Here is a 17,699-nt window from a genome sequence, read left to right as displayed (position 1 = left end):
CCCAACACCTGACCACAACCCCAGACCACAAGTGCACTCAGGCCCAACCCCAACCATAATTCCCACTCTAACCCTAATGTTCGCCATATAATTTTGGTTTCCTGATCTTAACCTTGAGGAGGGGCTGGGCTTCACCATGGCTGACCTTGAGAAGGGGATGACCTCAGTGTGGATGACATATGAATGCTGGCCTCATTCCTCCATCCAGGGCTAATTGGCCACATCTGCTCAATTCTTGGAGGGTATTCTTCTGGATCAAGTTGGAGAGATCCAAGGCCTGATTTGCCTGAATATGAACTTGACCTGAAACAATCGACCCACTTTTTCCATAGTCATTGTGACTTTTGCCCCTGAGTGTCACATCAGCCTTGTACTGGGACATTTTTATATGCTGTTAATGGTATTAAAACAGGCTCTGAGCATTGAGCTGACTGCCCTGGAGCACATGTGGATAAGTGGGCACAATCCAAAACCCCATTCCCAGCTCCCCCACCACCTTCGCCATCTCCAAGAAAAGGAAGGAGGGATCTCAGTCCTTGACTGAGACAGTGTTCTCTGAGTCAGATGTTGCTCTGGGGATGGGATACTGTCCCAGGAGTGACTGAGGGTGAAGAAGTGGGGTGAGGGGGTGTTCACCCAGCTGCACCTAACCTCATCCTCAGTCTGGACCCTATGCCCGTCTCAACCTCTAAGAGGCTCTGACCACAAGAATCCTGGCCAGGAGTGGGTTTGAGGCCGGGCTGCACACTCCTCAGAGAATGGAGTCTGGGTTCTGACCAAGAGGATTTCCTAACTTCAAAATCATTTACCAGCCTCCTGGAAGCCAGAAGTGACCTTTGTCAGACCCTCCAGGTATGTCCCAGCTCATCCTAGGCTCCAAACATATCTTCTTCTCTGCTCAGGGGGATCACTGTCCAATCTGACCAGTCATCCATGTGGGCCAGACCAGGAGTTGTCCTTTCCAGTCCAGGCAAGGGAATGGCTGGGGGTTGTTGGTATTCATACCAATCTCCCAGGCAAGGAGGAGATGGAGGCTGGTTCTACTGGCCCACTAGAGATACACGAACCCCAACTGGACAAAGGGGCAAACACGGTGCTCTTGCAGCAAGGCTCCTTGTACCTGCAGACCTGGCCAAAAGCTAGGAGCACAAAAGTGCAACCAGAACTGCTTTTGCCAGGTCAAGAGATTCCTGGGACCCTTGGAGTTTACCTATGCAGCTGGAAGTCAGTTTTCACTCTCTTTCTTTATTTCTCTCTTCTTGTACTGCTTCTATTCATGGCAGCAAGGAAGAGAGAAACTCAGATTTTCCGTCTTCATTCTTCCATGACTTTCCATTCTTCTCAGCCTTCTTTTTCTCTTTGGAATCCCAATTGTCTTCATTCATACTGGCCAGGACATGTGCTCATGTGACCCAACAGCCTCAGCATCTGGAATCACTGGTACCACAGGCCTCCACACCTGCCTGTTTCTAATTTTGGAAGGTCTGAATTATCTTCTAACTTGTTCATCCTGATCCCAAATGGATTATCTCTTCACAGGTCTGATTCGTGTCCTCTTGAGCACAATTTGATGTGTCTTCTGCCAACAACAGTGGTTAACTTCTCATTCTGAAGACACATTATTTGTATTCCATAAATGTCTGTTTTCTCTGATGCTTCTTCAGTTATCATTCACTCACTTCTGCTGTCTTCTCTCCTTCACTCTCTTTCCTTATCTCTCTCATGATGAAGAAAGGCAGTGTGAGAGAAACTTGACTTTTCCTTCTATTTCTTCCATGACTTCCCATTCCTCACAAGCCCTCTTTGTCTCCATGGTGTCCCAGCTGTGTTCCCAGAGTCTGGGCCCAAACACCTGCAAACCTCAGCCTCAACCTCTGAAACTGCAGCTACCTTAGCCTACCCCACCTACTGTTTCTGACTTGGAAGGTCTGAATTATCTTCTATTTTATTCCTCCTGATCTCATGTGAAAATTCTCTGAAGATTTGACTTCTGAGCACTAAACACATTTTTGAGATTTCTTTTCACACCAATTGTAGTTAACTTCTCAACTGGAAAAACAATTTTGTAGGTTACTAGAATCACAAAAACATTTTAATTTAGCCTCATTTTGTTTCTTGCTTGTCATCCACTCATGTAATCACAGTCCTGGGACTCCAACCCCAGGCATCACACTTGCAGGGAAAGGCTCTACCACTGAGCTCCACTGAAAACCCCAGGAGGTGAGCAGTTCAAGGATTGGAAGACTCCCTTCCCCAACACACACTACTATGACCAGGAGAGGCAGCCTGAGGCTTGAGGAATTTATTTAGATAGACTTATGAGGAAGCCCAGACTGACTTCTTTTGGTGCCTGTGCGTGTATTCTTTTCAGGGACAACTCAAAGGATATTCTGACCAGTGACCAGGGACGTTGAGAAAGGAGAATGGATGGCATGCTGCAAGTGATCCTGGGCAGCGTCATGAGACTATCTTGTAAAGGACTAACTACTGCCAGGGCTGCCAGTGGCCAAGGGGCAGTGTGGTGACCCTTGGTAGCCTGTGGACACAGTGCTGCAAGCGGCATGGAGCATAGGAGCCTCAGCCCCGATGCACAGGACCCACTCTGCTCTTGTGCACAAATTCACAGAGAAATAGTGGACAACAACAGAAAATGGGAATAGTGGGAATCAGCGATCGTGCACAGGAAGCTCTAGGAGATGTTTACTGTAGTCCACCTGAAGTTGGGACAAAATTTAAAAACAATATGAGTTTGGAAAGTGTGAAAACTTCCAGTGAACTCCATTCTCCTGTATCAGGAGAAATAACTGAAATTAGTGAGGCACTTTCAGAAAACCCAGGAATTGTGAACAAACCTTGTTATGAAGATGGTGGGCTGAAGAAGATGATGCCAAGTGGACATTCAAAACTAGATGACTTAATGAGTGAATAAGTGTTTGAGAAATATGCAAATTTATTGGGGAGTGAAAATGGCACCCTAAGTAAATCTATATGGAATGACTTCAAGATAGTTGTCTTAAGTCAGTGGTAGGGAGAGAAGATACAAAGAGAAACTTCTCTCAACACTGCTACTAGAGGAAGATAACCCTTAAGTTCCCAACAATTGCAGATAAACACAATATGCACCTTTTACTACTTCTCATGATTTTTAGAGTAAGCTTTAGGTACTGGTATTCAGAGTTTATGACATTATCTGTGGTAAAAAACTACTTATAAAATTATGTAATCCAAGGATAATCTTGTTATAAACCTTGTATAGTATTGTAACTTGCTAGATCCACCACTGGATTTGGGTCAATATACTTAATGATCTTCCTATTGGAAAAAACTGGGCATGGAGGAAAGTATTTGTTGTATAGTTTCAGAAGAACAATACTTAGTTTTATAATATACTGCATTTGCTGGTGCTAGTTTTATACAATGAAGCAATGACTTTGCATCAAAATAAGAAACAAATAAAACATTCAACTAAAAAACAAACAAAAAAAAGAGGCTGGGGCTGTCAGGTAGCATGCCCCTAGTTTCCATTCTCAAGTTCATGAAAAATCATCTTATTCTCGTTGTCCTTCTCTCTTCCACTCTTTTCTTATTTAGCTTTCTTGAAAGGCTGCATGAAAGAGGGAACTTGACCCTCTCCCCTTCTTTTTCTCCGCAGTTTCTCCACTGGTTTGGCTGGTCAGAGGCCTGTACTCCTGCACTCACATGACCCCAGCCTCAGCGGCTGGCAAAGCTGGAACCCCAGGCCCCCACGCCTAGTGCTGACACCACAGGCTGCCACATCTGTCGAGGTATCACAGACTGTCATACAGAAGTTTCCTCCAGTACCAACTCCAGCTCAATTTGCCACTAGCGAAAAATTTTGTAGATTACCAGCCCGGCTTTTTTTTTTTTTTGGCCATATATTCTGGTCATCATTCATCCATTCACTTACTTATACTGCAGTCCTGAGAATCCATTCTCAGCATTACACATCCCAGGGAATGAGTCTACCACTGAGTTTCATCCCCAGCCAGGGGAGATATAGAGGAGACTCCATGTTCCTCAACAACACGAAGCGTCCAGGAAGAAAGGTAGTATGAAAGAGAGACACTCACCTTTTCCTTCATGGTTTCTTCCATGACTTTACATTCTTCTCAGCCTTTCCTTTTCTCCTCAGACTCCTGGCTGTTTTCCTCAAGCTAGGCTTCTACACCTGCATTAATGTATTCCCTAGTCCCACCTTCTGGAATTGCTGATTCTGGTTATGGAAGATCCAAATTGTCTTCTAATTTATTCATCCTGATCATGCACAAAATTTCTCTGCACAGATTGACTAATGTCCTTTTGAACACACTGATACTTCTGACACCAACTCTCTGCTAAACTCTCTGTTAACCTCTCTGCTAAAAAGAAATTCTGCATGTTATGAGCATCACATAAACATTTTTGTTGTGCCTTATTTTTGTTTGTTTGTTTGGTTGGTTTAGTTCCCATGCATTCGTTCATTTACATTGCATCCTGGGAATTTAATCACAAATTCCAAAGACATGCTCTATCCCTGAGTCCTCTCCCAATCCCCAGACAGCCAACTTCAAAGCAAATAAGACACAGTGTTACCCAACAATACTAAGCTCATGGTAATTACTCATGAAATTGTTTATTTTCCTAAATGATATCTTTCAAATATATCTTAAATAATATGCTTGAACAGGCAGATGACAACACACACAGGGAAAGATAAATGGTAAAGGGCATGTAGCTTTCATGCCCTCTGCAAATGCACCCTCCACGAAACTTCAGCCACACAATGCCTTTAAACCACGCTCTTTTGTTTTATATGGATATTTCATTAAGTAGCCATGATTCATTAAATCATTGCCCAGTTTGATCAGCTGAACTTTCAGCTCTTCAATCCTCCCCAAATGTGTGGGACTCAAATTCAACTCTCTGATCACAGGGTTTGTTCCATTGCACCCAGTCATCTTGGGCCACCCAGGAGCACTAGGCCATCGATCACCTCATTGACATCAAACAGGCACACTGATTCTTAGATTCAAGGAACTGGGCAGAGACCAAATATGTCTTTCTTGTTATGGCCTAATAACCAACAAAATTGAAGAAAAATTCTGATATATATATATATATATATATATATCCTTGTACATACCTGCAACGACATAAAATGTGCAGCCCATGTGTGGAATAGTTTGCTGCTTCCTCAAAGGGTTAAAAATAGAATTAAAAGTAGAATTACTACTCAACAACTCTGTTCCTAGGTTTTTACCCCCAAAGAACTGAAAGGGGTTGTTCAAAAACATGAATGCATGTGCTCTTTCTGTCTGTTGAACTCATGAAATTAAGGGACAGGCTTAGAGAGTTCCAGAAAAAAAAAAACAAACAAACAAACGCTGGATCTGAGTGGAAAAGCAGTATTCCTCTCAGTTGGGGCAGATGGTGAGAGTGAGGACTGATTTCCATGGAGAAACTCGCCCATGTCCTGTTCTGCGGGTTATGTGGTAATCACCTGGGAGTGGCCCTGCACTGAGTAAAATACACTGGTGTTTCAGGTAGAGGTGCAAGTGTAGTAGAGCAATGGCCACTGGGGAATGTGGGTGAAAGGATGCAAAACACTTTGCACCACAACAGCAGGGTTCCTGTAAGCTTCGCACTGTCAGGAAGTCAATTGTTTTTTAAAGACCATGTTCATGTCTGGCCAGGAAACAGACATCTGATATCATTAGAGAGGCAGACCCTCACAAACTCAGTCCAGGCAAAGCTGTGAAACCATCATACTTGTGAGAAAATCTGTCAGGAGAAACCATTGTGTGGACACCACCTTAGGATTAGAGGTTACTTTTTAGATATTAGCAGTAGGAGACCACTGAGTAAATATTATATTAATATGAGAGAACAGAGTGTGGATATTATGTAAGAAATTAAGGTCACTATCCAGATGTTATTATTCTAGTAGCAAGTGGTCATGGTTAGCAATTATATAAGCATTTCCACTCTATGCACATGATGATAATGGTATTTGGGGCAACAGTGTGCATATTACATTAGCATTAGAGGCCACAGTGAAGATATTATAATAGTGTTAGAGGCCATATGTTAATTATGTTAATGTTAAAGGTACATTATGTTAATGTCAAAGACCACAGGAAAGATATCATATTAATTGGAAGCCACAGTAAAGACATTAGTTTCAGAGGTCTCACTGAGGGTTATCGATGAGTGACAGAAGCAACAGGGTGAATTTTATATCAATGAGTGAGGGAATATTAAATGGGTGCCAGAAGCCTCATTCAGAACATGACTGTCAGAGAACAAAGTGGGGTGAATGAATATTACATGAGTGTCAGAGGGCACAAGGGTGACATTATGCGAGTGTCAGAGGGCACAAGGGTGACATTATGCAAGTGTCAGAGGGCACAAGGGTGACATTATGCGAGTGTCAGAGGGCACAGTGGGGATGTTATTTGTCAAGTTCACAGGGGGATGTATTTGAGTGTGAGAGGTCACAGTAAAGGTATCATGTGAATTTCAGAAGTCACTCATTAGTATGTTATAGGAGTGTCAGACCCCACCATAGGAATATTTTACTAATATTAAAGGTCACACTGCAGCTGTTATATTAATTTTGAATACTAAAATATGGAAAATTTAATATTAAAGAATATAGGGCAGCTATTATATTAGTTTTAGATGCTATAGTGTGTTTAATATTACATTAATATTAAAGACCATAATGTACATATTATACTTAGATGCTATACTATTGCTATTCCATTGAATTAAAGCACAAAGGCAATTATTATATTAGTTTTAGATGCTATATTATGAACTTTAAGTTAATATTAAAGGGAACAGGGAAACTACAATATTAATTTTAGATGCTATGATATGATTACAAATAATATCAAAGCTTGTACAGCAGCTATGATATTAGATTTAGATGCTATAATATAGATATCACATTAATATTGAAAGTCAAAGGGCACTTATTACGTTAGTTTCAGATGTCATAGTATGAACATTTGTATTAAAGTTTACAGGTGACTTATCATATGTTTTAGATACTATTATAATCTCTCATTAGTCATAAGAGTCACAGGGCAGTTAATATATTAGTGTTAGACACAGTAGTATGGATATCATATTAGCATTAAAAAAAGACAGAACACCTATTATAAGAATTTTAGAGCTAGAGTATGGATTTATATTAATATTAAAGGACAGAGGGCAACTATTATATCATTTTTAGATGCTATAACATGGATATCATATTAATATTAAAGACCATAGGGTATATGTTATATTAGTTTTAGATGGTATAGTATGGACATATATTAATTTTGGATGCTAAGGTATGGATATTATGTTAGTGTTAAAGATCACAGGCAGCAATTACATTAGTTTTATATACTATTGTATGAGTGTCATATTAATTAAAGACCACAGTACTGGATGAATTAGTTTCAGATGCTATAGTATGGATATTATATTAATATTAAAGGCCACAGAGCAGCTTTATATCAGTTTCAGATGCTATAGTATGAATACATTAGTAGTAATAAGGCCACAGGGAAGCTATTATATTAGCTTTACTTGGTAAAATATGAATATCACATTAATATTAAAAGCAAAATTATATTCATTTTGGAGGCCACACTATGGATATGATGTTAACCCTAAAGGCCAAACAACCACTAATATATTATTTTTGGACACTATAGTATGGATATTATATTAATAATAAAGTCCACAGGACAGCTATTATATTACTTTGAGATGGTATAGTATCAATATTACATTAGTATTAAGGGCCAAGAGGCAATGATTTTATTAGTATAAGATACTATAGTATGGGTAAGAAATTACTATTAAAGGCCACAGCTATTATATTAGTTTTAGATGCTATAGTGTCAATATTCATTAATATAAAAGGCCATAGGCCAGTTATTATATTACTTTAGGATGGCATATTGATATTAAATTAATAAAAAAATAAATGTAGCATGTAACAGCTATTAAACTGGTTTCAGATGCTACTGAATACATATAACATTATAATTAAATGCCATATGTCATCTATTATATAATTTTTTATGTTAAAGTATGGGTATTACATTGGTAGTAAAGGCCAAATGCAGTTATTATATTAGGTTAAGATGTTATAGCACCCACATTAGTATTAAAGGACCCAGGTCAGCTATTATATCATTTTTAATGCTATAGTAAGAATGTTACATTAATTCTAAAGGTTGTAGAGCAGCTTTTGTATCAGTTTTAGAAGTTATGGTTTGGATCTCATGTTGGTGTTAAAAGCCACAGTTTGTGGTATTAGTTTTAGGTATTATAGGATGGATATCATATTAGTATGGAAGGCCACAGTGCAGCTGTAATGCTACATTAGGATACTATAGTACAGATAATATGTGAGTATTAAAGACCAGAGCAGTGATTGTATTAGGTTTAGGTGCTATACTATGGATATCATATTAGTGCTAAAGATCACAGTGCAACTATTATGTCAGTTTTAGATGCTTTATAATAGATATTATGTTACTAAAAAAGGCCACAGGCAAATATTGCATCAATTGTAGATGAGATAGTATGGATATCATATTAGCGTTCAAGGCAACAGGGCAACTATTATATCAGGTTTAGATGCTATAGTACAGACATTACATCAGTTTTAAAGACCACAGGTCAGTTATTATATTAGTTTTAGGTGCTGTAATATGATACTATATTAGTATTAAAGGCCACAAGGCAGGTCTTTATCAGTCTTGGATGGTATAATATGGATATCATATTAATAATAAAGGCCACAGGGAAGCTATTATATTAGTTTTAGATGCTACATATGGATGCAGTATTATTATTTAAAACCATAGACAGCTATTATATCAGTTTTTGATGCTGAAATGTGTTCTGTCATATTAATATTAAATGCCAGGGAACAGCTATTACATCAGTTTTACGTTATAGAATGCATATCACATTAACTTAAAATGATATGGGGAAGCTATTAAATACTTTTAGAGGCCACAGTATGGATATTTTGAGGAAATTAAAGACCAAATGGCAGCTATGAAATTAGTTTTTGATACTATCTATAATTTGGATATCACAATAGTATTAAAGACCATAGGGAAGCTATTCTATTAGTTTAAGATGCTAGAATATGTATATTACATTAATTTTTAAGGCCCAAGGGCAACTACATATTAGTTTAAGATGCTATAGCATCAATTTTTTAAATATCAAAGACCACAGAGAAGGTATTATATCAGTTTAAGGTGCTATGGTATGGCTGTTACATCAATATTAAAGGCCACAGAGCAGCCATTATATCACTTTTCCATAATATAACATGGATATCATATCAGTAATAAAGACCACAGGGCAGCTTTTGTATTAGATTTAGAATCACAGTGTGGATATTAATACTGAGGGCCATGGATCAGTCATTATATTAGTATTAGAGGTCAAGTTATGGATATTTTATTAATATCAGGGCACAGGAAAGTTATTTTATTAGTTTTAGATGCCACAATATGAATATTACATTAGTATTAAAAGCCAACTATTATATTAGTTTAAGATGTTTGATATGGATCTTATATTAATAACAGAAGCTTCAGGACAACTATTAATTTTAGATGCTATTGTAAGGATATAATATTAGAATTAAGGCCGCAGGGCAGCTAATATATTAAATTTAGATTCTATAGTATGGATGCCACAAGGAAGATATTACTTTAGTTTTAAATGTTATAATTTGGAGATCATGATAGAATTGAAAGTTCACAAGGCAGCTGTTATTTCAGTTTTTGAGGCCACAGTGTCAATATTATATTAATATTAAAGGCCACATGGCAGCTACCTATCAGTTTTAGATATTCTTGCATGGATATTACATGAGTATTAAAGGCCACAAGCAACTATTATGTCAATTTTATATGCTATAGTATGAATATCATATCTATATTAAAGGTCATAGTACAGCTATTATATTAGTTTTAGATGTTATTCCATTGATATCATATTAGTAGTTAAGGTCACAGGTAGATATCATATTAGTTTTACATGATATAATATAGTCATCATATTAATATTGATTACACATGGTACTATTATATTAGTTTCAGATGTTATAGCATCAATATTATTTTAGAATTAAAGCCACAGGGAATTTATTGAATTATTTTTATATATTACTTATATTTTATTAGCATTAAAGATCACAGGGTAGCTATTATTTTATTTTTAGATGCTACTGTATAGCTATCATTTGGTATTAAAGGTGACAGAGCAGCTAATATGGCAATTTTAGGTGCTATGATATAGATACGTTATTATTAAGTGTCACAGGACAGCTATGATATTAGTTTTATAAGTCACAGTATGGACATTATATTATTTATGACTAACATATTAGTTTAATGTGTTATATTTTGGATGTCATAATAATATTGAAGGCCACAGGACAACATATATATCAGTTTTAGATGCTATAGTGTGGATATAATTTTAGTATGAAAAGCCACAGGACAGTTATATTAATTTTAGATGCTATATTATACCTATGTTAGCACTAAAGGCTACACAGCAGCTATTGCATTCATTTTAGGTGATATAGTATGGATATTGGATTAATATTTAATGCCACAGGGGAGCTATGAGATTAGTTACGTTGGCTATAGTATGGATATACTGTTAATATTAAATTTCACATTGCAGTGATTATATCAGTTTTGGATGCCATAATATAGAGATCATATTAGTCATAAATGGCCACAGAGCAGTTCTTATACCCATTTTACATGATATATTAGAGATATCACAGTAGTATTCAAGAGCTACAGATTGGCTATTATATTAGTTTTCAAAATATATATAGTTTTTAATGACAGATTATAGGTATTATATATTAGTATAAAAGGCCACAAGGCAGTTGTTGTTTCAGTTTTAGAAGCCACATTATTTATATTATATTATATTATATTATATTATATTATATTATATTATATTAAACACACAGTGCAGCTATTATATTAGTTTTAGTTGCTATACTTGGATATCACAGTAGTATTAAAGGTCACAGTGCAAATATCAAATTTCGAGCCTCTCGTATGGATATCATATTTGTATTAATGGCCACAAGGATGCTATTATATTAGTTTAAAATGCTAGAGTGTGGCCATTACATTAGTATTAAAGGCTAAATGGCAGCTAGTGTAAGAAAATATAGTATGCATGATATATGAGTATACTAGTATTAAGGTCAAATTCTTACTATTGTAATAGTTTAAGATGTTGTAACATCAATATTACATTAATTAAAAGGCCACAGGGCAGTTCTTATGTCACTTTTAGATACCATGTAATGGACATACTAGTATAAAATCCCACAGTGCAGCTATTATATTATCGATGCATAATATACTACAGAAATCATATTAATATGAAAGGTTACAAGGTAGGTATTATACCAACTTTAGGTACTATATTATGCATATTATGGGAGTTATAAAACCAAAAGGTAACTATAATATTAGTTTTAGATGCTATATTATGAATATCATATATATGAAAGGCCATGGGCAGCTAATATAGCATAAGATGCTATAGTATGGATATTATAACAGTATTAAAGGTGACTGGGCAGCTATTATTTTGATTATATAATACTATAATTAAAGGCCATAGCACATGTCTATATTAGAATTAGATGTGGCAGTATAAATAGCATATTAGTTTAAAATTCATGAGGCACCTATAGTATTAGTTTTAGATGCTATATAGTATGGATATCTTATTAGTATTAAGTGCCACAAGGCAGCTATTACATTAGTTTAACATGTTATAGTATTGATATTACATTGATGTTAACTGCCACAGAGCAACTATGAAATTAGCTTTTAGCTACAGTATGGATGTCATATTAGTGTTAAAGGCCTCAGGGTAGATATTTTATTAGTATTAGATGCTAAAACATGGATCTCATATTAGTAATAAAGGCCACGGGACATATATTATATTACTTTAAGGTGCTTTAGTGTGTATACTATATTACAAAAGACCAGAGGGCACATTTTATATTAGTTTTAGTTGCTGTAGGATGGATATTACATCAATATTAAAGGCCACAGGTCATGTATTATATACTTAAGGTGTTATAGTATAGATATAACATTAGTATTAAAGACCACAGTGCAGTTATCATATTACCTTGAGATGCTATAGCATGGATATCATTTTACTACAAAAGGCTACAGGTCAGTTATATTAGTTTTGGATGATACAGCATGGATGTTATATTAACAGTTACAGGGCAACTATCGTTTTAATATTAGATGCTACCATATGGATATCATAATACTATTAAAGATTCAGGGCAGCCATTATATTAGTTTTAGATGCTATAGTACAAATATTATACCAATATTAAAGGTCACGACACAGCTATTATATTTTATTTTTAGATACCATAAGAATATGTATACTATACCTGTGTACTATATTAGTATCCAAGGCCACAGGACAACTATTTTATTAGTTTAGATGGTATACTATGTATACTAATAGTAAAGGCCACAGAGGAGGTATTATATTAGTGTTAGAAGCTGTGGAATGGTTATTATGTCAATATTAAAGGCCACAGAAGAACTATTCTGCTTATTTTAGATACTTGAATATGGATATTATATTAGTATCAAAGGTTACAGGACAGGTATCAATTTAATTTAATAGTAAGAACATAATATTAATATTGAAGACTACAGGGCATGTTTTATATTAATTATAGATGCTACAGTATGGATATTACATTAATATTAAAGGTCATGTGTCAGCTATTCTATTTGTTTTAGACCCTATAGTGTGTATGTCACATTATTATTAAAGACCCTGGGGAAGCTATTTTGCTATATTTAGATGGTATAGGATGAAGATCATACTAGTATTAAAAGTCATAGACAGCAATTGTATTAGTTTTAGAACCTATTATGTGGATAATATATTAATTATAATCACCTGCAGGAAGCTTTTTTATTAGTTTTGGATGCTATATTGTGGATATCATATGAGTATTAAGGGCCTTGGGCAGCCATTATATTAGCTTATAAGCCACATTATGGATTTTATATTAATGCTAAAGCCTACATGGCAGCTATTATATTAGTTTTTAGAGCCAATGTACAGATATTATATTAATATTAAAGGCCCCAGAGCAGTTTTTATATTAGAGGCCAAGGAACAGATATTATATTAATATTGAAGGCAACTGTACAGCTATTATATTAATTTTGGATGCTACTGAGTGGATATTACTATTAAAGGCCATAGGGAAGATATTAAATTAGTTTTAGATGCAATAGTGTGGACATTACAGTAACATGAAAAGTGACGGAGCAGCTATTATATCTTTATAGAAAGTATAGCATGGATATTAGAATAGTACTAAAGGTCTCAGGACAGCTGTTACATTAGTTTATGGGCCACAGTTGGTTATTTTATTAATATTAAAAGCCCCAGGGCATTTATCATATTAGTTTTAGAGGCCAAGGAATGGATATTATATTAATATTGAAGGCCATGGTACAGTTATCATATTAGTTTTAGAGGCAAAGGAACAGATATTATATTAATATTGAATGCCAGAGTGCAGCTATTATATTAATTTTGGATGTTATAGTGTATATATTAGTATTAGAGGCAACAGGGAAGATATTACTTTTAGATGCAATGCTATATATATTACAGTAACATGAAAAGGGACAAGGAAGCCATTATATCATTTTAGAAAGTATATCATGGATATTATAACAGCGTTGAAAGTCACATACCAAGTAGTAAATTAGCAAAAGATTCTATGCTATGGATATAATTACTATTTAGCACCACAGTGTAGCTATTTTTATTAGTTTCACATGCTACAGTATGGATAATATATTAGTATTAAGGCAACAGGACAACTGTTACGTTATTATTAAATGCCTCATTATGGATCTCATATTAATAATAAGGCCACAGAGCAACTATTATATTCATTTCAGATGCTAGAATTAAAAGCCACAGAAAGCTATTATGTAATTTCTGATGCTAAATATGGATGTTACATTAACATTAAAGGCCACAGGGAAGTTAATGATGTATTAGTATCAGTTGCTACACTATGGATGCTTCATCAATTAACTATTACTTAACTATTATGCAGTTACTATTTAGTTTTAGATGCTCTAGTAAGATATCACAGTAATATTAAAGGCCACAAGATAGCTATTATATTAGCTTTAGATAGTATATAATAAGTATCATATTACTTTACAGAGGGAAAGTATTATATTTATTTCAGATGCTATGATATTGATATCTCATTAGTACTAAGGGTTTCAGTGGAGTTATTTTATTTTATTTTATTTTATTTATTTTTTTTTTTCACAGTTAAAGCTGGCTTTAATCTCAAATCTACTAATGGCACTATGGGCAAAACACAGGATACACATAACTTTTATCTTGGTTGACATTAAAATGACTTAGTCACTTTAAAAATGATCTGAAGAATTGCCTTAGGGACCTGTTTTGAAAATACATCTAATTCATACTGCTTCATAAACAGAAAATTACTTTTTCTTAAAAAAGGAATGATTAAAAAAATACATAACCAAAAAGAATTCACATGATAGTAGTATTCTGGGTGACAAATAGCACTGTGCAATGACACCTAGAAGCAGTGCTTGGGTCTGGTATACAAAGACCCAGGGACCCACCCTATGAACATGTTCCAAAATATGATATTCAATGCTTCACAATGAGAAAAAAGCCACAGCTCATACAAAAGCATTTTCATAAAATTCTCACAAATGTTAAACAGTATTTAAAAAATATAAAAGAGGATGCACAGATTTTCTCTGCATGCACAGGCAGTGCTTGGTGAGAACAAATTTAGGCAGGCACAGTGGAAATAGGACAGGAAATGTCTCAAAGAGGAGTTAAGAAGCTGTACCTAAGCAGCTATAAGGTTTAAACTTAAAAACAGTCAAAAGTTTAAAAATATCAGAATGTACATATAATTACCTATCGTGTTCAGTCCATAAATGCCTATAGATCATTGTTCAGCTTATCTGTCCTGGTAGAGAGAGTTTTTGTAAAAATTCAGAAATTCATGAATAAGTTGCTTCTGGTCCAAGAAAACATCCTAAGGTTTAAGCAGACTTAGATTTAAAGAACAAATGTTCTCAATTTAAAAATAAAGTAGTACAAAAGGGCTAACAAAACCCTAACAGTGCAAATCATTGCAGAGAAAGTCTGTTGCAACTCTTTTACAAGCTGGCCTTCAGAACACAGGAAACAGGTTTAAAAACAAAAAAATTTAGCCTTAGTTTACAATACAATCATTTCAAATCTGATTTCTTTAAGTACAAAATGTCATAATCAGGTCTTCTGTGGATCATATACAATCATCAAGGCTAAATTCAAATTCTATATTTTACAAACAAGTCTGAAAAAGGAGGAAGTAAAGTCTGAAAGAATGGTCTCTGGATGTTACTACTGGCCTCAAAAAAGTAGTGCTACAGATTTCTGTGCAAAGAGAATATGCTGTTCAAACATTTTCCTATTTCAAGGCATGAAAATATTATATTGGATAGAAGAAACAGGAAAATTACTTGTAACAAATTAAAGATAGGTGCAAACACACCAATCCCTGTCTAGCAGTATATAAAGCATATTGGGCTCAGAATTTGTCAGTTGCTAGCACCTGGCTTTCTTACTTTATCCTTGTTTCAAATAATCAGATTGAAAATCTAAATCATCATTAAGAAAAATCCCTTGTGGCAAACCTCACTCCGCTATATTCAGATTTTCACAAGTTTACAAATAAAACTTAGGTTATTCTCTGTAGGTACTTGACTACCTCCTGCCAGGAAGGTGAATGCCATTAACTTGGGGCAGGAATGGCAGTAAGAGCTCCAGTTGTGCAAAAAGTGAGAAGTGGTCGGAGGGGATAAGTGGGTGTGGACAGCCACTGATATTATTCTCAACTAGCCAATGGTGGTCCAGAGGTCCCAGGATGCCTAAAGTGTTCAGCTGAGGTTTAGAATAGAAGATGTAGTCAATTATACCCTTGAAATCAAATGTATAATTTGTGTAAGGCATCAGGCCACTCTCATAGGCACTCTTTAACTTGAAACCATGAGTGATCCTTCCATTGGTCATTCCATTCTTCCCATTGCAGCTGAAGTTTGTAAGACTTTCATTATATCTCAGTTCCTTAAAGTCTTTATGATTTGTTTCTACTCCACCAGTGCTCAAATATTCTACAACACCTATGTAAACATGTATATTGTATGACAGTATGGACAAGGAGCAGAGTCAGGCAAAGAATTAAGATCTGCACATAACACAAGTGGAATAGTTCCAAATTCTCCCAATGCAGTGGATTTGAGGCTTCGAGAGGCTTTATCAATAATGTTCTTCACTTTTTTCAGTCTTGAAGAATATTGCACAGCCATCAACATGTTTTCTTTCTTGTTCTGACATTGTCCTAGCTCGAGACTTAGGACTAAAGAATCCATTATAACCACGTTCTTTCAGTTCTACCAGAAAAAAACTGTAATACTGTTCTGTTTCAACCTCCTGGAGACTTATAATATCAGCATTGCAGCTCACGATTTCTTGAATAATGGCCTTTTCCCTGTAGTCCCAATTTAGTGCCCATGATGGACAGTAGCCGTATAACTGCCGGGTCGCATATTTATCACAAAGAACATTATAGCACATGACAGAAAACAAGGCAGTTGGCCTTGTTCTATCTGGTTCTTGCAACATAATCCAAGATCTTGGAGGTGGTTGTTCTGTTGAAACTGACAAATTATCAAGCAAATAATTCAGTAGCCTTCTTGTTCCATCTGGTTCCTGATAGAGGTTCAATATATCTTGGGTAAGTGGATTTCCTTTGAGGCCTAACGTCTGCAACTGAAACAGCTTTCCCAGCTCAAAAGGTAGAACTCGTAACAGGTTGTTATTTAAATGGAGCTCCCTGAGTGATACCATGTTTCCGAGTTCTGCAGGTAAACTACGGATTTTATTAGAAGACAGGTCCAGATACACCAGATTGTGAAGCTTGGCAATGTCTGAAGGAATGCGGAACAGGGAATTGTCACTCAGATGCAAAGCTGTCAAGTGAGTTAGTGACCACAAAGATGAGCTTAAGCTTCTTACTTTTCCACTTATTTCAAGCTCTGCCCAATGTGATCTCTTTCCATTTGCTGCTTCCTCAGAGGACATGGTTGTGTACATCCTCCGAGGGTCAGGAGAGTCGGATTTTTCTTTGGGCATGCCAGGAGAAAATGTCGGCCCAACTCTCCATCAGGTCAGCTTAGGAACCAACTTCATCGACAAGATTCCTCTCGAGGTGCGCCGCCTTCCTCCCCGTGAGTGCAGCGGGGTCTGACCTGTGGAACCGCCATACCAGTCCCACCCGCTGCTGCAGCGCCGCCGCCGCCTCAGCCGCCTCAGCCGCCCCGACGGGCCGCCACTACGCCCTCCCGCCCTCTCGGCCCCCTGCTTCGCCCTCCTCGCTACGCCCACCGCCGCCTTCGCCGCCGCCTCCTTCGCACCCCCCTCTTTTTCATTGAAAGCAAACAAGCATCATCCAGTGGAGTTATTTTATCAGTTTTAGATGCTGAAGTGTAGATATCATACAAGTATGA

The 17,699-nt window shown here is 36.2% G+C and overlaps 1 protein-coding gene and 1 pseudogene across 2 annotated transcripts; both read right to left on the bottom strand.

Moving 5' to 3' along the window:
- Positions 1–15,816: 15,816 nt before the first annotated feature.
- On the bottom strand, positions 15,817–16,469 carry LOC306663480 (CCR4-NOT transcription complex subunit 6-like; annotated as a pseudogene). Its single transcript has one exon. The product of its transcript is annotated as a CCR4-NOT transcription complex subunit 6-like (transcript).
- Position 16,470: 1 nt separating this feature from the next.
- LOC306663479 (CCR4-NOT transcription complex subunit 6-like) lies at positions 16,471–17,325 on the bottom strand (the record flags this gene model as incomplete). The annotated part of the gene is made up of 1 exon (XM_079143802.1): positions 16,471–17,325. A coding segment is annotated over one exon (855 nt), but the record flags the coding sequence as incomplete, so codon positions are not given.
- Positions 17,326–17,699: the final 374 nt, after the last annotated feature.

Source organism: Sciurus vulgaris (assembly GCF_902686455.1).
Source record: "Sciurus vulgaris genome assembly, chromosome: 6".
Classification (NCBI taxonomy): domain Eukaryota; kingdom Metazoa; phylum Chordata; class Mammalia; order Rodentia; family Sciuridae; genus Sciurus; species Sciurus vulgaris.
Note: the sequence above shows the minus strand (reverse complement) of the source record. Positions and strands in the feature narration are given on the sequence as shown.